Source organism: Oryctolagus cuniculus, chromosome 4 (assembly GCF_051225735.1).
Source record: "Oryctolagus cuniculus isolate XC-2025 breed Fujian yellow rabbit chromosome 4, ASM5122573v1, whole genome shotgun sequence".
Lineage (NCBI taxonomy): Eukaryota > Metazoa > Chordata > Mammalia > Lagomorpha > Leporidae > Oryctolagus > Oryctolagus cuniculus.
In genome coordinates, this window is record NC_142870.1 from 164,377,334 (window position 1) to 164,400,716 (window position 23,383).

General features: G+C 40.9%; 1 protein-coding gene across 13 annotated transcripts; it reads left to right on the plus strand.

Moving 5' to 3' along the window:
* Window positions 1-210: 210 nt before the first annotated feature.
* Window positions 211-22,355, plus strand: LOC149127202 (uncharacterized). Of its 13 annotated transcripts, none has more exons than XM_089331190.1 (4): window positions 211-582; window positions 1,935-2,061; window positions 3,799-3,901; window positions 22,019-22,355. In XM_089331190.1, exons 1-4 carry the CDS (start codon window positions 564-566, stop codon window positions 22,337-22,339), a joined length of 570 nt encoding a protein of 189 aa, XP_089187316.1. In that variant the 5' UTR covers window positions 211-563; the 3' UTR covers window positions 22,340-22,355. The 13 variants fall into 13 exon arrangements, 3 of the variants coding, with proteins under 3 accessions (XP_089187316.1, XP_089187318.1, XP_089187317.1); XR_016232869.1 differs by having other exon boundaries at window positions 427-582; window positions 3,802-3,901; window positions 22,019-22,332; XR_016232868.1 differs by lacking the exon at window positions 22,019-22,355 and adding an exon at window positions 15,153-15,472 and having other exon boundaries at window positions 427-582; window positions 3,802-3,901.
* Window positions 22,356-23,383: the final 1,028 nt, after the last annotated feature.

The following is a 23,383-nucleotide window of genomic DNA, read 5'->3' on the forward strand; positions in this document are numbered from 1 at the left end:
CTGTCTATGCAAATTATTTCATTAACTTCTCACAATTTCCCTCAGAGAATATTTCTTTATTATTTTCACTTTATGGATGAGGAAACCAAGTAGAAGAGAACTGAGTGAAATGCACAGTACACAAGAAAACCTAGGTCTTCACCACGGAGAATGACTCTGAAAGTCAGAACGCTCCAGCACCATGTCCCATCGGTCAACTAAAAGCCGAGGTAGTGTGCGAGTGCTAGGGGAGTGCTTGTCTCTTCTGTTCCAGAGAAGTTGGGCTGCCAATCTGGGGCTCCCAACATCCATCCTAGACAGGGTTTTATGGGGACTTATGCTAGAGTACCAGAGATACATCAGGAGCAGATACCACTGGCTGGCTGTGCGATGGGAGCTGAACAGGAGTTTTGTTTTGTTTTGTTTTGTTTTTCATCAGTTGGAGAGGTTTGGCCACACCCCCTCAGTCCCTGGCTCATCCACCTCAGCACTCTGCCCTTCAGTCTGCACCCGGCACAGCACAGGTGAGATTACTTCTTTTGCACACAGCACGCTCAAATGGCGGTGTTGCTCCCTACCGCCACATGCCCTGGAAGCACACAGGTAAGAGCAGTCCCTAACCGGGCAGGGAGGGTGTGGATGCTCCTTGCTCATGATCGGTTTGCCGTAGAGTGAGAGTAGTCTGTGGTCAGAGATGTATACTGTCAAGTTGGGAGGGGTCTCATTTCCTGGGTCCTCTTTTTAGCCTGTTTCTATTGTATTTGCAAAGAAGGGGAGAGAGAAAGATGGAAACTGAACAAAGATAATAATTTTATAAGAAATATTAAAATTCCCAAATCATTCTCTTCCTTACTTGGCCTAGTCTCAAATATGTAAAAGTAAAAACGTGCATTTTTGGAAGGGGTCGTGTCTGTGTGCACATGCCCAGTTTTGAACACAGAAGAAGCCAACAAGTGAGAGGATGGTATTTGCCACCAGTCTATAATGAGGGTTTTAATTTGTTCCATTTTATACCTGTGGGTCAAATGTTCTCTTTTAATTATGTTACTGCCTTTTCCTTCTTCCACTCTCAAACATTTCCCAGTTTAGACAATGAAATGTAATGCAGTCCTACCTATAATAAAACATTCAGAAAACCTCATTTCTCTTTAAGCACTTTTACTGCTTAATTAATGTCTTGATTCAGACCTGTTAATATTGCTCAGAATATTTCATTTAGAGATTTGATCATTTATTCAAAGATCTGTTGGAAGCACTAAGAGAAGCACTAGGGAATAGAAAAGAATCTACAGGTGAAGACGGTAGCCTATGAACAAGCAATAATTATGAGAGGACTATAATGGAGGTAGGCGGTACTCTTTCAGGAAAGCAGATGCTTTATCAAAGCTAAAACTTTGTCCTGGACATGAAATCTGTGAACATAAGTTTATGTGATGATCCATGTAGCAGAGAATACTACAAAAGCCAAGTGAGGAATGCATACAAGCTCTGCACACTGAAGGCTCAGTGAAGAAAAGTTAGGGGCCAGTTCTTTCACTCGCCAGTTCCAAGTAGTGAGAAGATAGAAAGGGGAAAGCAGTGGCAATGTCCCTCAGTTTCTCTGGGGAGACATCAATTCTTTCTACCTTTGGAGTTTTGGGCACCTGACCAGCCACCACTACAGTCGCCTGCTCCACCACAGGATAACCCGGGACTTGGGGCAGTAAGAAACTGAGGAATAAATACAGAATTTCCTCCTCCTCTCTCTTCCTGTCTCTCTGACCCCTAGGATCTCCTTTGTTCTTCACATGAAAATGAAAGGGCATCTCTTGGGCTTTTTGCTGTCTGCACCTGATTTCCAGGTTCCCGCCTGTCTTTGGTCTAAACAAGCAAGAAAAATCAGGGAGAAAATGATCTGGCAGTACTTAAAGTGTGAGTTTCTTTCCTCAACCTGCCTATGTCTGTGTTGTTTTCAGAATTCCTAGAGAACTACTCGATGCTTTCCACCCAGGGTTTTTCTGAGTTCCTTGAAAGATGCAAGGTGGATTTTGTGTGCCACATCATGACTGGACATCCAGGAAAGGACAGGCCGTCTTCATTTTGGTAAGAAAGCGACTAACCTGAAATTGAGAAAGCTGTGGGACCTTAGATTTCACCCAAGAACTAGGAGAGACATGTAAAGTTCTGTTGAGTCATCTTTCAATTTAATGGTTACAGGTGGTTAAAACTTCATACTTACAGGTTTTTCTCCTTCCGTCATCAATTCTACAGAGCTGGCTGGGAAAAAAAGTCAATGCATTTGAAATAATTAATTATTTTTCAGGGTAGACAAGAAGAAACCTGCAGATCCTAACTTTGGCTCTCCACTTCACTGAGTCACCAAAAATAAAGAGAAGTCTTTAGCCACAGCTCTAGATTAGGACAAGATGGGCACTTCATCATGCCCGTGTTATTGTTAGGGGATTGATTCGAAAACGAAAAACCCAAGTTTCAGCTGGTCTCAAACTATGGCGAATTTTACCCACACAAAGCCCCCATTTGCCAATGCAAATCTGGTAATTGGACACTTAATTACCCTATTTGCACACATAAATGAGGGGTGTTCCTGCTAGAAATCAGAATCCACTCTTAAAACTTTGGCCCCAAGCAACGAAACCACATGCCTTTGTCAACAGTTAAATTGATTAGAATTGTGTTTATTTCTGCTCATGTTAGGACACACGTATTTTCATTGGAGCCTGATGTCTATTGAGTTAAAAGCTTAGTTTTAAAAACCTATGTTATGCAGAAAACCTAGATCGTAATTGCCAACTATGTGCCAAGAATCCTTTCATTATATAGACAATGCAAGGGCTGAATAGAAATAGATATTCTTTGCAGGGTCATATGCTTGGGCAGATTCAGCAGTCTTATTGTCATAATAAAGACAGAAGGGTCTTTACAAAGAATATCTTAAGCAAAATTTCAAGCATGTATTATTGTCTTGGGTCAATGGCTCAAACAATGAATTTTCCCATTTGCCCAGGGCAGGTAAAGGAGTGAATTTTCTCTAGAAAATTAGAATTTTCTAACTAGACAGTGCCCTACCAGTGTCCTGGGAGGAAGAATGTTCTTTGATTTGGAAACATGGATTGTGAGTAAGCCCATCTGGGTTTCCTCCTCATGAATAGAAACATTAAGATTTGGCTGTTCCCTGATTTTGATTATAGGCAGGTCTGGGTTCTAGTGCTGGCTCTAACTCAAACTAGCTGTGTACTTACGGGAGGCAGACTCAATTCCTTACAGTTGTGGAAGAATGGAGACGGGAAAAGGGAAAGCTTGTTGAAGATTATTGAGGATGCAAATCAAGGAAATGGAGGCAGTTTTTGGGAAAATTGCCAGGTGTCAACAGTGGAGGATTAGCAGTAAGGAAAGTTGGTGAGGTTTGGTGATTTGAAGGTCAATGATAACTTCATCTTCTGTTTTGATCACGGGGGTGTTCAATAACTGCTGAATGAACTACCTAATCACAAGCACTATTTATAATCAACCCTTGCAGAGGAAACTCTGTGCAAGGAGTCTGAATTAAATGATACCACAATACAAAGGAGTTGCAAGAATTTTCCTTGAATAAAAACTGACCAAGCTAGAACAACTGCTCAAGACAATGAGAAGATTCAAGGTGAGGGTGAAGAGACAAGATGACCTTTGAACGCTTGTGCAATGATGAGTTGTGACTATGCATCCCTTCCCTAAGAGAGGTTCCTTTCCCTACTTGGGGTCCAGGGGCCCAAAAAGTGGAATGGTGGGAATGGCTTTCCTCTAATTACAGATTATCTGCTGTAATCTACATCATTTTAGCAGATACCAACCAATGCAGAGCAGCTGTGCACAGGAGCAGCCCCACTCTAACACAATGAAAACCAGAGACTCTAGAATAAGGCCTGGATTCTGGCCACCAAAGGTAAAGTACATGACTTCTTTGGATTATGGGACTCTTTACCCAGGCTCCATCTTTCTTCTGTCATTGCTCATGTGAGGCATCTCGTGTGTGTGAGTGTATGTATAGTATCTAATATGATGCATGAAGGGAATACTCATTCACATTCCCTTTTATTGAGACCATAAAACATCACTGCCTAGAAAACCATGCTTCTGTTGATTGTTTTATTTCTAAAGCTAATATTGCAAAGAACTTCTGCTACTAATGAGAAAAGATATGCATAAAAACTGTTGTTTTGAAAACAAAAGTACAGGTCCTGTTTTATTTATTGTTGCAATCAACTCCTCACCACCTCCATCCCTCAATAAAAAACATACTTTTAGTCTTCAGCATCTCCCTTCTTTCTCTTCTATTGTGAAAAGCTACAGGTGCTATTCTGATGGGCTTGACTGGAAATTGTTGAAAAGTAATAGCATTATTTGAACATTGAAGTTATCAGTATTTAAAGATGCATTGTTGGGGAAAGCATTTGGCTGAGTTGTTATGATGCTGTTAAGATGCCTGGGTTGTACTTTAGTGGACCTGGGTTGGATACCGGCTCCACTCTTGCTCCAGCTCTTGCTCCAAATTCAGCTTCCTGCCAATGCAGACCTCAGGAGGCAGTGGTGATGTTCCAAGCAGCTGGGTTCCTGCCACTCATGTGGGTGACCTGGATTGAGTTCCTGGCTCCTGGTTTTGGCCTGACCCAGGCCAAGGTCACTGCAGGCATTTGGGATGTGAATAAGTAGATAAGAGCTGTGTGTGTGTGTGTGTGTGTGTTCGTGTTCGTTCTTGTGCCTCACAAAAAATTATTTTTTCAAGTTTAAATGTGCATTATCAATGATTAAATACTTGGATCAAACTTTAGTAGTAAAGGGGTTAGGAAACATTTGTTTCACTGTTTAAAACCAGTGGCTCTCAGCTGGTTCCTGTTGGTTTAAAAGCAAAAGGGAGGAGGAGAAACTGATGTTCACTAAGTGTTGGCTAGGATCATTACCACATCCTCTCAGTTAACTCTCTCTGCCATCTTGAGGTTGGTATTAACATTTACAGGTTACAGATGAGGAGAGGGTTGTTCAGAGAGAAGTTTGATAATTTGCATAAGGCCACTCAGTGAAAGAAAACAGAGAACAAGTTCTAGGTCCTTAAAGCACATCTAAAATACCGGTGCTTTTGGAGTGTTTACATGGTAATTCAATTAAATGTCATGATAAGTTTTTAAAATTAGAAAACAGATGAGATTAGGTTTGAACACATCCAACTACTGCTTCCTGAAGCTTTTGCTTTATATACTGTGTGTGTGTGGGTTTACTGTGTCATGATGAAAAGTGTATTTCTCCCTAAGGTTCTGTCTGAAAATTTGAAAGCCTCTTCAATTGCCCATGCTCATACTGTGAGATGAAGAACAATGTGTTTACTTAATGGTCATTAGAGAAATTGAGTAATTTATAATTCAAGCCACAACACTCTGGATAATAAAAGGAAATTATTATTCATCACAACTGGATAGGAAGACAAACAGCGATTGTTCTTGAGCAACTAAAATTGGTGTTCACCCTCATAAACCCTGCCATGGATTGAGTGTTTGTTCCCTTCAGAAATTCATAGTTTGAAACATAACCCCCAATGTGATAGCTGTAAGAGGCACAGTCTTTGGTGAGGTGAGTAAGTCATGGGAGGTGGAGTCCTTGCCAATGGCATTTGCGCTCTTGTGAAAGAGGACTGAGTTCTTGGCCCTTTCACCATGTGAGGATGCGGCAAGAAGGTATAAGGCTCCACCAGACACTTCCAGTGTCTTGATCTTGGATTTTCCGCCTCCAGAACTATGGAAAGTAGATCAATCTCTGTTGCTTATAAGGGACCCAGTCTAAGACATTTTGTATAGGAGCACAAAAGGACTAAGACAATCACCCAACTCCACATCCTCTCCAAGTATCTCTTCCATGGAGCAAGTATTTGGCCAAGCAGATAAAATACCCATGTCCTGCATCTGAAGACATGGGTTCAATTCCCAGCTCTTGCTTTCTGCTAATCCAACTTTCTGCTAATCCAGATGCTAGGAGGCAACAGTGATGGCTCAAAGAGATTGGGTCCCTACCACTCATGCAAGAGATTTGAGTACCCAGTGCCCAGCTGTGGCCCTCTGGCCTATGCAGACATTTGGGGAAGGAACCAGAGAATAGGAGCTCTCTCTGTCCCTCTGTGTGTCTTTCTGTTTCTCAATACAATTTTTAGATAATTGATTACTCATAGCTGATTCCAAGCAAGAACTGCTGCATCCTTAAAGACTCTTCCAAAAGCTAGCTTTACCCCTTTATCTATACTATGTTTAACTCCATGTATGAGGTATTGGTTCTAACAGGCTGAAATTCTAAAGGAAATGGCTGACGGCAAGCCATGAATACCACACACCTGTTACCTGTATTTCTCCCTAGGGTTACCTGTCCTACCTGGAATTGCAGGTGTTTTGTCTGTGGACAGATGCTCTGGATTTCTGGAGCACCTGTGTTCTTCTGGCACATGTACTCTTCCTCTGCTCATCTTTGATGCCTGCCTGAAGAGAATGAAACATGTCAGGTCATTTGCAACACTGGCTTTTTGCTACAGTACTGTTCCATTTTTTTTCCTGGATATTTATTTCTTTCATAGATATACACATTCATGGTCTACGTAATAGAAACTGAGCTAAAATACCAGGGATAAAAAGTGAAATGAGAAAAGTTCTTCTCTCAAAAGCTGTGTACCTACCAACTACATTGAATCTGTTAGAAACTAATTAAAATTTTTAAAGGAAAAAATCTAAACAAAATTTTATCCACAAACCATACTGAATCTGTTAAAAAGTAATTAAACTTTTTAAAATAGCTATGCAGTGGGGCCAGTGCTGTGGTGCAGTGGGTTAAACCCTGGCCTGCAGCGCCAGCATACTGTATGGGTGCTGATTCTATCCCGGCGGCTCCTTTTCTGATCCAGGTCTCTGCTATGGCCTGGAAAAGCAGTAAAAGATGGCCCAAGTCTTTGGGCTCCTGTACCCACATGGGAGACCTGGAGGAAGCTCCTGGCTCTTGGTTTCGGATCGGCGCAGCTCTAGCCATTGTGGCCATCTGGGGAGTGAACCAGCGGATGGAAGACCTCTCTGTCTGTCTGTAACTCTGTTTTTCAAATAAAATAAATCTTAAAAAAAAGCTATGCAGTGAAGACAGAATCAGAGAGAAATTAAAAGATATAAGGTAATTCAATATGACAAAAGCTAGAATAAACAAATAGAATTCTCTGGAGGCTCAGATTGCTGGAAAAACCAGATTATTATCTGAATGTTTTTGTCTCTCTCTGCTACCCTGCTGTGATACCTATGTTGAAGCCTGTTCCCATTGTGGTGGTATTTGGAGGTGAGGCCCTTGGGAAGTTTTAAGTCATGACAGCCCTCATCTTTGGTGCCATTATAAAAAGAGGAAAAGACAGGATCCTTCCCTCTGCTATCTGCCATGTGAAAATACAGTAAGATGGTGGCCATCTCAAAACCATGAAGCAGGATATGACCAGACAACGAAACTGCAGAAGCCTTGGTGTTAGATTTTTCAGCCTCCAGAGCTGTGAGGAATACCTGTTTATCATTTAAGCCACCCAAAGTATAATTTGATATAACAGCGCAAACTCACTAAGATTACCTCTGTCTGGAGAAATCAGGAAGATGAGGGAGAGAGGGGGAAGGAAGGTAGAGAGAAAGAGAAAGAATGTCTGGGCAGAAGAAAAACATGTGCATGTCCTGGAGTCTGGAATGGCCATGGCATGTTCTGAGACATTAGAGGCTCTCACAGAGGAGGCCTGGGATGTGATATTTGGACAACAGATTGACGCCAAAAAGGAAAAAGTTTACTCTGCTATGACAAAGTCCAAATGTAATCACATAGGCATTAGTGCAGGAGAAAAATAATTGGGTGTTAAACTTTTTCTCTAATAGAAGGGTAACTTCATGGGAAATAGGTGACAGAGCTGTGATTGGCTTTATGCTCCCCTCCCAGGCAAGAGCCACAGCAAGCTAGAGGTGGTTAGAGAGGAACTTCTGTTGCTCTTCTCTTGAGTCTTTGCCTGCTTTTATTAATGGACTATAACCAGAGTTATGTAATACTTATTCCAGACCTACCCATTAAAATGACCAGCAATTTCTGCCTTGGTCTCTTGGAGCTTTTAGTTGCCACATCAGAAATGCAGCTACCTTACTGGGAGAAACCAGAAGTCTATGTAGCATTTGAGAGAAGCCAGCTTGCATCTTGCAGACGAGGTCGGATGAATGCCAGTGACTAACCAGGTGATATGGAAGAATCATTCAGCCAACTCACATGTGAGTTCCTGACTCACCAAACAATGAGCTGTAACAAAATGTGTGGTGCTTAAGCTGCTAAGGTTTGGGATGCCACCTAGTAGTATATTGCTAGAACAAGGACTTTGATCAAAATATATTTTGATTGACAAAAGATTCAAGAAATTTCCAAGATGAAGTTAGTTAAGACTTGGAAATATAGTGGAAGTGTGTATAGAGAGCTAAAACTTAAAAATAACAATAACTAATATTTATTGAATATACACAGGAGTTACAACCTTAAACATTGCCTGCCCACTAACCCTTGAAATCTACTGCTAGCTCTTTTCAGTTTCTAAAGCCTAAAATGATTCAGCCATATTTATTAGAGAATAGCATCATGATTTTTAATAAAATATCTTGAAATCATTTTACATGGTTATTTTACAATAGTTAGAACCTAGACGGAAAATAACCAGAATGCAAACCCACATAAATTTATCATGTTTAGATTTCATTTGCTAGCCCATCTACACACTCTGAACCTCCATGACAGGACACCAGAAGTCCTGCTGTGCCTCCTGGGAGAAATGACAAAGAGGATTTTCAAGCAGATGGCTCTCTCTGATAGTGCCAGAATCATAGGTCCTTGAGTCATGGCTGTTTAAGGGACAAAGTCTAGATTCAGCTGCTGGAAGAAGTGCACTTGAGGCCACTCTGAGGTGAGAGACAAGAGGTCCTGGGTCCCTTTCAAAGTATACAACAGGTTACTCTCTGAGAACCCAATAAACACCCTACAGCACCCGTGTGAATGAGGGAGGTCCTCAGTTCTCTTAGAGTAGAAGCAGTGTGGGGGAAATACCAAGACAAGAATGGGAATGCAGCAGTCAGAGGAGCCAAATGCAGGGTGTTTTTTACTTTTCTTCATTGCCTGATTTTATTTTCAGCAAGCCTCTATAACTTCTGTAATTAGAACAATCTACGTAAAATTTAAAATCTTAAAAGCCAATCAATTTGGGCCGGCGCCGTGGCTCAATAGGCTAATCCTCCACCCAGCGGCGCCAGCACACCGGGTTCTAGTCCCGGTCAGAGCGCCGGATTCTGTCCCGGTTGCCCCTCTTCCACCGCCAGCTCTCTGCTATGGCCAGGGAGTGCAGTGGAGGATGGCCCAAGTGCTTGGGCCCTGCACCCCATGGGAGACCAGGAGAAGCACCTGGCTCCTGCCATTGGATCAGCGCCGTGCGCCGGCCGCAGCACGCCAGCCGTGGCGGCCATTGGAGGGTGAACCAACGGCAAAGGAAGACCTTTCTCTCTGTCTCTCTCTCTCACTATCCACTCTGCCTGTAAAAATAAATAAATAAATAAATAAATAAATTTATCAATGAACAAGATCATGTGTTAAACACCTACTGAGGGTGCTGAGGCTAAAGGAATTGGACTTTGTGGGGAGGGAGGGGTGATGTAGGGAGTTGTGGTCCATCTTAGGTTTTCTAGAAGCAGCGAGGATACAAAGATCAGTGAGTCTGACTTTTTTGCAGAAGCATCTTTAGGTGTAATTGACAAGGAAGTGGGGAAAGTGGGAGAGAAAAATTGGATGATATTCCATTTATATTTTCCTTTTTATAGTCTACATTATTGTATCTTACCTAAAAATGATTGTCACATTCAAGGCCAAGAAGATTTTTTAGCGATGCTTTCTTCTAAAAGGTTTATGGTTTTACTCTTACGTTTAGATCTTTGATCCACTTTTTCTTTAAAGGCATTATTTTTAGAATAGTCTTAGTTTTACATAAAAACTAAGTAGATAATGCAAGCAGCTTACATAGACTGTCCCTCCCTCCCCCAAAACACGCAGGTTCCCCTATCATCAACTTTTGGCATCATATGGTATGTTTGTTACGAGGAATCAGTAGTAATATATCACTGTTAGTGAAATTCCATGTTTTTTTTTCCAGATTTCCTTAGTTTTACATAATGTTATTATAGAATGCCATCTGGGATACCACACTACATTTAGTTGTTGGTGTCATCTTAGGCTCCTCTTCACTATGACAGTTCTGACATTCTTTACTTTTGATGACCTAATAATTTTGAGAACTACTGATCAAATATGTTGTAGAAATGTCTGTCTACTAAAACTTGTTATTTTTATCATGTTTATACTGTGATGTTGGTTTAGGGGAAGAAGATTTTAGAGGTAAAGTCTTTAATCCATTTTGAATTAACTTCTGCATCTGCTATGAGTTGGTTTCCAACTTCATTCTTTGCACATAAATTTCTAGTTATCTTAATACTATTGTTGAAAACTATTTTTGTCACTAAATTTATCACCTATTTCTTTACTCTCAATTCAATTAAATTAATTTATGTAGATACCTTTATGCTACTACCACAATATCTTGGTTACTATAGCTTTGTAGTAAGTTTTGGAAATAGGGAAGCATGAGTTCTCTAGGTTTGTTCCTCTTTTTTGTTTTAGACTTTGCTTTTTTTTTTTTTTTCGAAGGGAGTAATATTCTCAATGATTTTAGTTTCCACATGCATTTTATGATCACCTTGTTAATTTCTGCAAAGTCAGCTACAATTTTTACAGAAACTTTGTTGAACCTGTAGATCAATTTTGAGAGTATTGCAATAGTAACAATGTTAAGTTTTCCAATTCCTTAGTATAGGATATTTACTTATTTGTTTAGGCCTTCTTGAAATTTTTCAACAAACATTGTATAGTTTTCCAAGTATAAGTGCTTCTCTTATTAATTGTAATTCTATGTTTATTTATTTTGCTATCAATGTTAATAGCGATGTTTTCATAATTTTATGATTGTTCAATAGAAGTGTATAGAAATACAATTTAATTTATATATTAATTTTCTACTCTGAAATTTTGCAGAACTTATATTTAAATTCTAATAGGATTGCTTAGGATTATTTATATTCAAGGTTATACCCCATGAAAATAGATTCACTACTTTATTTGCAACCTGGATGCCTTACATTTCGTTTTCTTGCCTAATTTCCCTCTCTATAAACTTTAGTAAAAATGTTAATAAAAGCTGTGAGAGCACATATCCTTGTCCTGTTCCTAATATCAGCAGGAAAGCAGTTAGCCTTTCCATTAAGAATAACGATAGCTGTGAGTTTGTGTAGTACACATTATCAGGTTCATAAAGTTGCTTTCTATGCATAAAATGTTGCATATTTTCATTGTGAAGTGGTGTTGGATTTTTTCAAATGCTTCTGTGGTTTGGTGATTGTTTTGTAGTTTGTTGTATTGATATAGTACATTACATGAACTGATTAACAGATATTAAACCAAACTTCCATTGCTGGGTAAAACCCCACCTAGCCTTGGTGTGTAATCATGTTTAGATATACAGGATTAGGTTGGCTAGTGTTTTGTTGAGTGTTTTTGCATCTGTATTCATAAGAGATTGATTTGTAATTTTTTTGTCTTGTGACATCTTTGGTTTGTTTATCTAAGTTTCACAGACTGAATTGTGAAATATACTTCTTATTTTTAGAGGAGTTTTTGAAGTATCCTTATAAATTTTTCTTTTAATACTTGGTAGAATTCACTTGTAATGCTATCTGGACCTGGGTTTTTCTTTGTAGGAAGTTTTTTTGTTGTTACTTATCCAATCTCTTTAGTTCTGTAGACTCTCACGGATCTCCTATATATGTTAAATACCTAAACATAGTTTATTGTAAATAACTCATGTAACTTGGTCTGTTGAATAAGCTGAGGAAAAAAGAGCAAGTGTATATTCACAGAATTTCCTATACTAGCCTCCTTTTAAAATATTTCTTCTTTTGTTTCTGTAGGTTCTGGTTATCATCTAATGTCACTCTCTTGTTGCATTACAGCTTTGCTACTACTCACTTACTTTGTAATTGTTGTTTTCAAATATGTTACATTTATATAGAATCCCAAGTTTAATTATATACATATTTCTGTGTTACTTTTTCTTTTTTTAAAAAAAGATTTATTTATTTCTTTATTTATTTGAAACTCAAAGTTACACAGAGAGAAAGAGAGGCTGAGATAAGAGAGAGGTCTTCCATCCTCTGGTTCCCTCCTCAGATGACTGCAACAGTTGGAGCTGTGCCGATCAGGAGCCAGGAACTTCTTCTGGGTCTCCTACGTGGGTGCAGGGGCCCAAGAACTTGGGCCATCTTCTACTGCTTTCCCAGGCCATAGCAGAGAGCTGCATCAGAAGTGGAGCAGCTGGGACTTGAACCGGCGCCCATATGGGATGCTGGCACTGCAGGCAGTGGCTTTACCCCCTATGCCACAGCGCTGGCTTCTCTGTGTTACTTTTTAAATCACCACAGAAGCTAAAAAAAAAAAAAAAAAGTATCTAGGTTATCTTTTAAATTAACTTTATTTGTACTTTTTCTTAATGTCTTCAAATCACTTGCATTTATAACTTTCAGCTTGAAAATTTTTTTAGTATGCTTGTAAGATACAATACAAGTTTTTGGTCATCTGATGTTATCTTTATTTCACATTTATTTTTGACAGATAGTTTTATGTAATGTAAGATTCTTAGTTGAGGGGTTGTTTTCCCTTCTTTCCACACTTTCAATATATCACTCCCCTGTTTTCAGACCCCCGCTGCTTGTGATAAAGTGTCAGTTGTTTATGTTGGGTTCCATTGTGCAAGCCCTGTGTTACTGATGCTTTGAAGATTTTCTGTTTGCCTTTATTGTCAGCATTTTTATTATAATTAGTCTGGTTGCAAGTTTCTTTGTGCTTGTCTGTCTTGGAGTTCAAGGAGTTTCTTGGATGTGTAGATTCAAATTTATTAATAAATTTGGGAAGATTTCAGCTATTTCATCAGGTGTATTTTTCTGCTTTCTTTTTCTAATATTATGATATGTTGATGCTTTATAATGGTATCCCACATTTCTCTGGGGTTTTGTTGATTGTTCCACAATTTTCTTTTGTTTTCAGATTTCGAGCTCTCCAGCAATCTCTCTTCAAGTCTATTGGTTCTTTTTAATCTGTTAGTTCAAAACTGCTTTTGAGTTCCTCTAGTAAATTTATTTTATTTTATATGCATTTCAACTCCAGATTTTCTAAATCCTTTTTTAAAAATTTCTTTGTTTCTTTATATTTCTATTTGATGAGACATTGTCATCATGGCTTCTTTTACTTATAGAAAAACTTTCCTTTTGTTCTTTCAACAACTTTATAAAGGCTCTGTTGACTCCACCATGGAGTTTTTATTGCCCGCTTTTTTGGTGAGGATCACACTTTCCTATTTCTTTGTATGTCTGTGTTGCTGCTGTTATTGAAAACTGGAAGTTTGTTATGCCAAAACTAGGTATTGATTCCCCTCCCCACTTTCCAGGCCTTGTTTCTGTTGTTTGCCTGTTTGGCATCTTCTAGCGACTTGGCTAACCTGTTTTTGTGAGGTCTCTTTCCCCTGCAATGCATAGCTCTGTTGTCGCTCCTGAAGGGTGAAGTCTTGAGCATGGGTACAGTCAACCTTGGATAACTGGTTTGGGAATTACCGTTTTTGAATGTCTGTTTCCTTGGTTTTCCTGATACGTTATATGCCTTAGGTATCACACTCAGCTGTTCTGTCAGTGAGAGTACAGCTAAGCAGTTTTTACCACTTCCTAGATTGGGCTTAGGATATAGGCCAGGATTTGCCTTCCTGAGCCTTTGTTCTCCCACTCTATAAGACATGACGAATAACACCCATCCTGATGTATTACAAGAATAAAATTACATCATGAAAGTAGGAATATCTGGCATAGATTCCTTAGCTCAAAGAAGGAGTTCACACATTTTCTCCTATCCAATGCCCCTTAGAACACAGAAAGTTAGTGGATATCAGAAGCTGATTCTCAAATATTGTCACCATTTTCTTCCCTGCTTTTTTGGCTGATGACAGATAACACTTAGAATTGAACACCTCATTTCTACTTTCTAGATCCACTGAGAATCAAGGAAGTTCCAGGATGGATTTTGTTCAACTTTCATATTTTGTCAGCTTGACACTCAAATTTCTCTGCCAGAGAAAAACCTTTTTTTGCAGCTATAAAATAGTTTATTTAAAAAGTAACATATGTAGGCCGGCGCCACGGCTCACTAGGCTAATCCTCCGCCTAGCGGTGCCGGCACACTGGGTTCTAGTCCCGGTTGGGGCTCCGGATTCTGTCCCGGTTGCCCCTCTTCCAGGCCAGCTCTCTGCTGTGGCCAGGGAGTGCAGTGGAGGATGGTCCAAGTCCCTGGGCCCTGCACCCCATGGGAGACCAGGAGAAGCACCTGGCTCCTGGCTTCGGATCAGCGCGGTGCGCCGGCCGCAGCGCGTTGGCCGCGGCAGCCATTGGAGGGTGAACCAACGGCAAAAGGAAGACCTTTCTCTCTGTCTCTCTCTCTCACTGTCCACTCTGCCTGTCAAAAAAAAAAAAAAAAATAACATATGTAAACATCTTTTTTTCAGTCAGAAGTCTTCATAATATAGTATATCAGGCCCATGTCTTATATCTCTGCAGCAAGAGTACCTCCATTATAGACTAACGCAATCAGCTTAATTTATCTTTCTGTGAGCTAATACACCTATACAAAAATAAATAACCAGATCCTGCTCAGTATACCAGCACACAGAGAAAATTGCAAACATACAACAGATTGCAATAAAAAATTACTATCTTCAGTCACATGTGAGGCTGATTCCTCATATTGCAATTATCTTTTTCATACAGATTCAATTCTAAATTCATCAAAATGTAGAGTTCGCTACAATCAACTTAAGAGGAGCAGGAACAAGAATAGAGGGAGACAAGACAGATACCCCCCAGTTCAGATACACACACACACACACACACACACAGGGATGTTTTGGTAGAAGCAGACTCAGGACATGGTTTCTGTGTTTTCTTTCATGTATTGATTATACACACATTTCTTTTTATTTTTAGCTGGAAGTTACCTGCCTCCAAATGACTGACTGTGAAGCAGCCAACTATGCTTTCAAATATGATAAAATTTTGAGGAAATCAAATCTCCGCTACATTAATTTAATGATTACTCAAAAGTGAAGCCAGATCAGAGGACAATAATGCAGCAGAATGTATTAAGTACCTGAGATTTTGCTGTAGGAATCCAAAATGCAGGGATTTTCTTTTTCAAGGGCACAGCACACTACGTCTTTGAGGGGCTGTCCATCATCTGTTGGGGCAATCATGCTAGGTAGCTAAGAGCTTGCAAAATGGCCAAATAATGTGATTTTCCTTTTATTATTATTATTATTATTATAGGTGAGATAGTTCATCATATCTGATTTATTTTAAGATTTCAGTTACTCAGTAAACCTTGACTAAGGTACAACTTTGAATGATATATCGAGCAATGTTTGAAATGCAGTGTTTCATCTTATGGAAAAATTTAAATATTTGCCTGTCTTTTGAAGAACCATATTCTAGCCACAGAAGAGAAGCACAATAGGTCTGACAAAGAAAACCCAAGGCAAAGCCTACTAGTCTATTTGTATCATGTAAGGATGATTATGAAAGTGATTCATAAATAATTTTTAAATCATTTAAAATCTTGAGGTGATATTCAAAGATCCATTTTATAAATTCATTTATGAAAATCTATATTTCATTTCTACCATATCAGCTTATTTCACCAGCTGTCTGACAATTATCCATAATTAAATTAAATGTGAAATAACAAAACACTTGAATTCTAACAGTTCTGTTGTTTCTTGAATTGGAAGTACTTAAGCATATTTGAGATTATCAGGATAGCTATGCATTAAAACAGAGAAAATAAATCTAGAGGTTGAAAAAGTTTTGTACTTCTGGATACCAAATAATGGCTTCTGATGGAAGGAAACTGCTTTCTACAAGAAAAACTTTTGGATTAGCTATGTTCATGGGCATATGATTTAGTCATAGCCAATGTCAAGCACTGATTTTTTAACATCTATTGGAGTTCTAATGCATTCAATATTAATGTTACATTCAGTAAAAATTGCATAAGTTACATTCATTAAGATTTCCTCAAACAGGGACATATTATATGCATAATATTTATGTATATTATTGCATAAAGTGGTAATGGGACACTTTTTATGCAGTTAGGCCTATGTCTGAATTTAGATTTTTAAATAGGATTTGTCTCTCTTATCATCAGATTTTCTTTCAAGTTGACACTTCGATTTACTAATATCTTATTTGTCAAGAAATCCACATTGATTTCTTGGTGTTCTGTTGCACCAATAACAGAAAAGAAGACAAGGGAAAGGAAGGGGAATTTTTAAAAGGAGAAGGAAAGATGGAAAGAAGGAAACAGAAATGGGGAGTCTCGTTGATGGTTCTATTGCAAGCTAAAGACAAGAACACAAATGAGGACAAAACTATCTCATGGTGCTTAAAGCAATGCCACTCAGCACAGTGTTGCCTTGGCACACGCTTCTTGTGTTGCACTTTTCCTGTGATTCAAGTTAGTAGGTGAGAATCCAGTGGAAAAACAACATAGATGGCTAGAAGCCATCAAGGACATTGAAAAGTTGGACGTCCATTACTAACTTAGTAACATGGCCACAGCTTTTGAAAATACAGTAGCATGAGACAATTCAAAGGTAGATAGCTGTTTTCATTTGTTCACCTTAGAAGAAATGCTTGAACAGCATAAGGCACTTAAGACAGAAGTTCTTTCTCCAGTTCGTAGGTAGATAGGCGGTGAGGTTTGCTCTTCATTCTGCACAGTGACACAGTTCAGTCCCTGCTCTGACCTTGGAGTCCAGTAAGGAAGGCAGGTAACAAGGCACATGGAGTTTAGTTATCTCCTTGGCAAACAGACAGAAAACAGACAGGGCCCAGCTCTGGGGGTCCTGCACAGGCTGATACGCTGTCCTCTGTGAGGGTGCCTGTGGTGCCTCTGGTCGGCTCTGTTTCTCATGTGAAACCTCACATGGCAGGTCACCATGAAGGTAGAGGGAGGAGTGTGGTGGCAGCTCAGATGCTCCTGGGGCCAAGGTAATCACAGCATTGGTCGGGGTGTGCAGTGGTTCCCCTCAGACGTGGCCTGCCTGTGACACGAGGTTCTGTCTTTGGAAGAAGCAAAATAAGGCACATTCCCACGTGTCTGCCCCCAGGAGGAGGCAGGGTTTTCAACACACTCTGATCAGTCTCAAGGCTTGGCATGGAGGCTGGCTCATGACTACTGAATGAAAACCTTATCGTTAGTCATACCCATGTTCTTCCCCCAAGCACTACCAATGCCAGATCTCTTTGTAAAAGGAAAAACAGTTATGCTAATCATTCACTTCACCTTTATTAAGTGTCTATTATATTCCAAGGTGTGCATGCACACACACACGCAAAGGAAGATGCTGGAGACAAGGGAATAGAAAAGGTAAACATTGTTCTACCCTCATAAAGTTTACACCCAGAGATCAAGAGCTAGGCTTATTTTGGAATTACAGAACTGAACTGCTTATGAAACTAAAACTTTTCCTCAAGAATAGAGATCAAACTAGGTTTGTGTAGCAGTGTCTTTATAGCACTGAGCAAAGTGCATGATATTTGGGGAATGATCTGCAGCATTTGAAAGGTAGAATGTAAGTTTTACTTCTGTTCAAACCCCACATTACCTAAGATTCAGATATGAACAAGACACAATCTCTCCCTCCATTGTAGATTACTGGGGGAGACTGGCACATAACACACTAAAAGTACATTAGAGTGTCCCTTCCCCAAATAAAACAGGACTTGAAATAATGGACATGAATGCTGTTGTTATAGTTTGCTAAGTGCAGAAAGGCACTGGAGAAATAAAAAGTAAAGCCTGCTGTGTGCTTATGCCATGTAGGATATTATCAAACATGACCCCTGGACACAAGGGAGACAAGAGCTAGATTGCCATTACCTCTTTTTTTTTTTTTTTTTTTTGACAGGCAGAGTGGATAGTGAGAGAGAGAGACAGAGAGAAAGGTCTTCCTTTGCCATTGGTTCACCCTCCAATGGACGCTGCAGCCAGCGCACCACGCTGATCCGATGGCAGGAGCCAGGTGCTTCTCCTGGTCTCCCATGGGGTGCAGGGCCCAAGCACTTGGGCCATCCTCCACTGCACTCCCTGGCCACAGCAGAGAGCTGGCCTGGAAGAGGGGCAACCGGGACAGAATCCGGCGCCCCGACCGTGACTAGAACCCCGTGTGCTGGCGCCACAAGGCGGAGGATTAGCCTAGTGAGCCGCGGTGCCGGCCTGCCATTACTTTCATACCTTCATTTGCTCAGCACTGTAGTGGGAACTCTGGGCAAGATACAACCACCTGCCTCCAAGGTTATTGTGAGATGGAGAGGACTCAAGACAGGACAAGAGCCAGACCCGGCCGGCACCGTGGCTCAACAGGCTAATCCTCCGCCTAGCGGCGCCGGCACACTGGGTTCTGTCCCAGTTGCCCCTCTTCCAGGCCAGCTCTCTGCTATGGCCCAGGAGTGCAGTGGAGGATGGCCCAAGTGCTTGGGCCCTGCACCCCATGGGAGACCAGGAGAAGCACCTGGCTCCTGCCTTCGGATCAGTGCAGCCGCAGCGCGCTTGCTGTGGCAGCCATTGGAGGGTGAACCAACGGCAAAGGAAGACCTTTCTCTCTGTCAAAAATCTCTCTCACTGTCCACTCTGTCTGTCAGAAATCTCTCTTTCTCTCTCACTGTCCACTCTGTCAAAAAAAAAAAAAAGACCCATTGATAAACATTGTCCTACTGGTTGTAGGACTAAAAAGACCTTAATTTCTTTGAGCCTCCATTTCCCTATGTGTAAAATGAAGACAAAATTACTTATCACCCTGATCTGCTCTGAGGGTTAAGTGCTACAACAGATTTCAAAGTAGTGTGAATGGGACAGGTGTTATGGTACCGGCAATTAGGCCACCACTTGGAACACCAGCATCTCATATCCGAGTGCCTGGTTCCAGTCTCAGCTGCTCCACTTTCAGTCCAGCTTCCTGCTAATGCGCATACTTGAAGGCAAGTACCTGAGTCCCTGCTTTCCCTGAGGGAGACCTGGATGGAGTTCCAGGCTCCTGGCTTTAGCCTAGCCCAGCCGAGGCTGTTGTAGGCATTTGGGGAGTGAACCAGTGGATGAAATTATCTCTCTATCCCTAACCTCCCCCCTAGTCTGTATCATGCTGCCTTTCAAATAAATAAAAATTAAAAATAAACACAAAAATAAAAGTGGTGTGAAAACACATTAAGCACATGTAAGCATTATTATTAGAAGGAAGGAGAAATGCTGGGTCCTTTTAGCATCAACCAGGCTATCTTCTAAAAACCAGACTCTTGTGTGCTCACATACAGGAACTGAGTTAACACATGAAATGGGTCTTCCTCTCTCTCTTCCTCTAGCTCCCAGCCAAGGCAAATCCAACACTGATCATGTAGTTGAGATGGAATCTCCATTGCGAAGCTTGCGTTTGAGCATAGCTAAGTCTGTATGTACCTCACACTTCACAATTCCAAGCTCAAATATTCCTATCCTGTAATTTGGTTTCATCCTATTATATTCAAGTCACATCCCACAAGATGATACACTCCCAGTGTTCATAGCAGAGTGGTTTGCATATTAATAGGGCTCAATATTACTTCTAGTAAAAGAAATAAGAAAAAAGGTCACTTTAGCTAATGATGTTTAGCAAGGTTATCTCCTGCATGCTTTCTAATATGTCATAACTAGTAGCCAGCATTAGCCAGAGGACAACTCATTACTTTCAACAATATTTATTGAGGTTAAACTGTTTAATAAATGTTGGGAACATGGTAGTGAGCCAAAGCAGACCTGTCTGTTCTCATAGAGCAAAAGTTCTATTTGTTGTTCATTGTAAATGAGGACATTGTAAATGAAGACCAAGAAAATTTCAGGGGAAGACTTGACATTTGTCTGGGACACACAGGCACATCTGTGTGTGTCCCAGAATCTGTTCCTGTCAGGGCTTAGGTCATACTGTTTAAGAACTAATTTTACCATCACTTCCAACCACAAACAGACTCATTCATTCCAAATGTCTCCTGCAAAATAGGTTAAAACAGCACTACTCACGTGAGCACCTGTAAATGCAGTGTTTTTAGCCCTTTGACTTGCATTATTAGACAGGAGATGACTCCTCAGCCAGAGGGCCAATGGCAGCCCGCTCCTGAACACCAGACCAGCTGCAGTGCAGAAGCAGCCTCATGTCCACACAATTGGGGCCTCTCAGGTAACCCCCTGGCAATGGCAAGCCCGGTGTGCCTTTGTCTGATACAGTAAAGTCTAAATCTACTTCCCAAGATGTGTGCTTTGTAATCTAGCACCCTTTACAGAGGGTTCCATGGCCAAAATTAGCACCACGGTCAAAAGCTGCATGGACGAGAGAGAACACAAAGGCCCCCAAATCCCAGCAGTGAAACACACAAACAAAGCAAACCTGTTTGACCTGGGATCCAGGCCTCCGCACATTCGTTCACCGTATGACTGTTTTTCCATAGTGCAAGTGTAAATATCCCCCAAAAATAATATTCTAAGAGAAAATTTTGGATACTCTAGGTGAACTTACTCAGATCTTACTAAGTAGGGGTTTTACCCCCCATTTTTTAAAATTGTCATTATAGGAACTTTACAAATGCATTGCATTGTATTTCTCTAAGTCCATTATGGTCTATCTTTGCCATCCACTAAAGGGACAACAACAGTTGAGCTGAGAGCACTAATAATAGCTCTTTGCCACCAAAATCAGAGAATGCCTCTCCCCGAACATAGACAGGGACCTTCAGAGGAGTCATCCCCAAGCTTCCACACAATTCATTTTCAGCATCTTATTTCATATTTATTTTTTTCTTGTATTTTTCTTACTTTGGCAATCTTAGCTACATTTCCAATTTTCCAAAATTGCCTGCAGTGAAGTCCTTCCCTAGGGCTTTTTTTTTTATTAGTCTCTTAAGCAAGTTACACAATTCAAATCACCTCTCCCGGTCCACCCATCTGCTTGTTTTTGCTTTTCTTCCTCTCTGCTGGGTTCAGTGTAGAAATCCTCTCTGCCTCCTCTCTCCCCTCCCTGTCCACTGCCCTAAACTCTCCCCCACCGTTCTGTCTATCCTCTCTGTCAGGGTCCAGGGGCCCCTTCTGTTCAGATGGCTCTGGGCCCACCTTTACCGGCCCCATCTGTCAGCAAAGCAACCCCAGCGTCCCACAAACCTGGTGGAGGAAATTCTCCCCTGAAGAATTGACGTCACTAGGTGTTCTCCTGAGAGTTGTGCCCTGAAAAATTAGCCACACTGAGGAAGAATAAAGGGCATTTCAGCATGGAAGAGAGGCTTTCGCTCCGTGGACATTAATAAAATGCTTCTCCCACACAGTCTTTTCCTTTGAGTATTGTTTAACACCAACCAGAAAAATTAAAAGAGGAATTTAGAAATATCGTCGAGCTAGTCAGAAATTTTAAAATAATTTTTGAGTGCATAAGAAGATCAGGTGCATAGAATCTAATTTTCTACACTTAAAATAACCAAGCACATTTGTAAGATGAGTTCTACTCATTCTTCCAATTCAAGTTAAGCACCGGGCTTTTTGGAAGAAGTCATTCAGCATTAGTTTTTTGGCACTGATTGGAAAGGAGTGAAGAATCCCATCCCTGAGAAAGTGTTTCCTTGAAAGAAAGGTTTATTTCTGATAGTTCTATCTCTTGCCTCCTATAAAAATATATAGTGAAAAAAAAAAAAAAAAACACCCAAGGAGCTGTGCAGTTGAATAATACAGTGAGACTTGGCTATGTTTTTCCCGTCTGAAATTTGATTCATGTTTAACCCAGATTCGTGTGTGGATTTCGAGACCACAGTGCCAAGAGGAGAACAGAATGGTCACAGCCAGCCAATGTCGAGGGCATTTGGTGCCAGAACCAAACAAGGTCCCAAGGATGTTGATGGCACCTGAAATTCGTGCATTCGAACCCCTCGATGTACAAGCCGGCCTCTTGGTTCTGGTACTCCCGTGCCTGCTTCCTGCGTGTGAGCGGAGCGCTGCAGCGACCCTGTTTATCTGGCCCCTGCACAACGTTGTCAGGACACATTTCCATTTTCCAAGTGACTGCTGCCACTGGGCCGCAGTCTGTGCTCATTTCTCGAGTAGCTAAACCCTTTGACACTGTGGTTTTTAATTAAAATTACATTAAAGTTAATCAACCAGAAAGAGGCTGCTGTAGAAGGCAGGTTTGATTGCAACCTGCAAAGGGCACGGAGGCTGCCAACTTGCTAAAGATGTGCCTGCAGATGCCAATCTGCCCGCACGAGCCCCACGGTTACAGAGCTGCTGAGCAGAGGTCACTTCTGCTTGCATCTTCCCCGAGACTGTCAAAAAAATCGCATCGGCAGGAGCACGGTGCAAAGTGGAAAAAGCAGACAAGCCCCACCAAAGCGCACCAACGCAGCCTTTCTGCCACTGTCCCAAACCACGGACGTGAAGCTGTCACATCCCAACTGTTTCCTCTGCAGACACAGCTCGGCTCAACGAGTCATTAAGCTTATTGTTAGGGGAGACTACAGGTACTCTTAAAAGACCCTGACTTCCACAAGATGGGTTTCTGGCAGATGGGGCTGTGTCTGGCCTTGCTTTGTTTTGCAAGGATCAGAGGAAATATTTGTGTGCTCGAGATTCCCTGTTCCTCACCAGGTTTTTTGCAAGAGGATTTCACTGGAAAATGACTACACACAGCACAGCCCATCTTTATGCACTCTGAGCCAAGAAATGACCAAGTAAATAATCACGTCTGGGATATATTAGTTATTGGACTTCCTAAATGTTACCAGGAAGTTGATTCTAAAATTGAAATTTTTTGTTGAGTTCTCAGATAATTAATTTACCCAATACACTTACATCTTAACAAAAAAAAAATGGGATAAAAAGTAGTGGATGAATGCAGTGTGCGGTCTGTCACAGTTACCTCCATCTTCACTTTTAAAACCGTGTAACCCCTGCTAATACAAGTAAGGTGCATTTTGAGTTTCAGTCTGGATGACTGGTAATTGCTGCCTCAATTGTGAGAGGAGAAGGATTCCAAGGCTGTTTCCACGTAACTAAGCCGGGCAGGTGATTCCTGTCTAAGGCCTGAATGCTACTGTCCTAACAGAGGAGACAACAGGAACATTGCATTAGAATTCTGTAATCGCTAGGAAGCGTG

Coding starts and splice junctions, on each gene's coding strand:
- LOC149127202 (XM_089331190.1), top strand. Junction 2,062..3,798: donor GACAGGCCGTCTTCATTTTG/GTAAGAAAGCGA, acceptor ACATCATTTTAG/CAGATACCAACCAATGCAGA. Junction 3,902..22,018: donor CTGGATTCTGGCCACCAAAG/GTAAAGTACATG, acceptor TGTTTAACCCAG/ATTCGTGTGTGGATTTCGAG.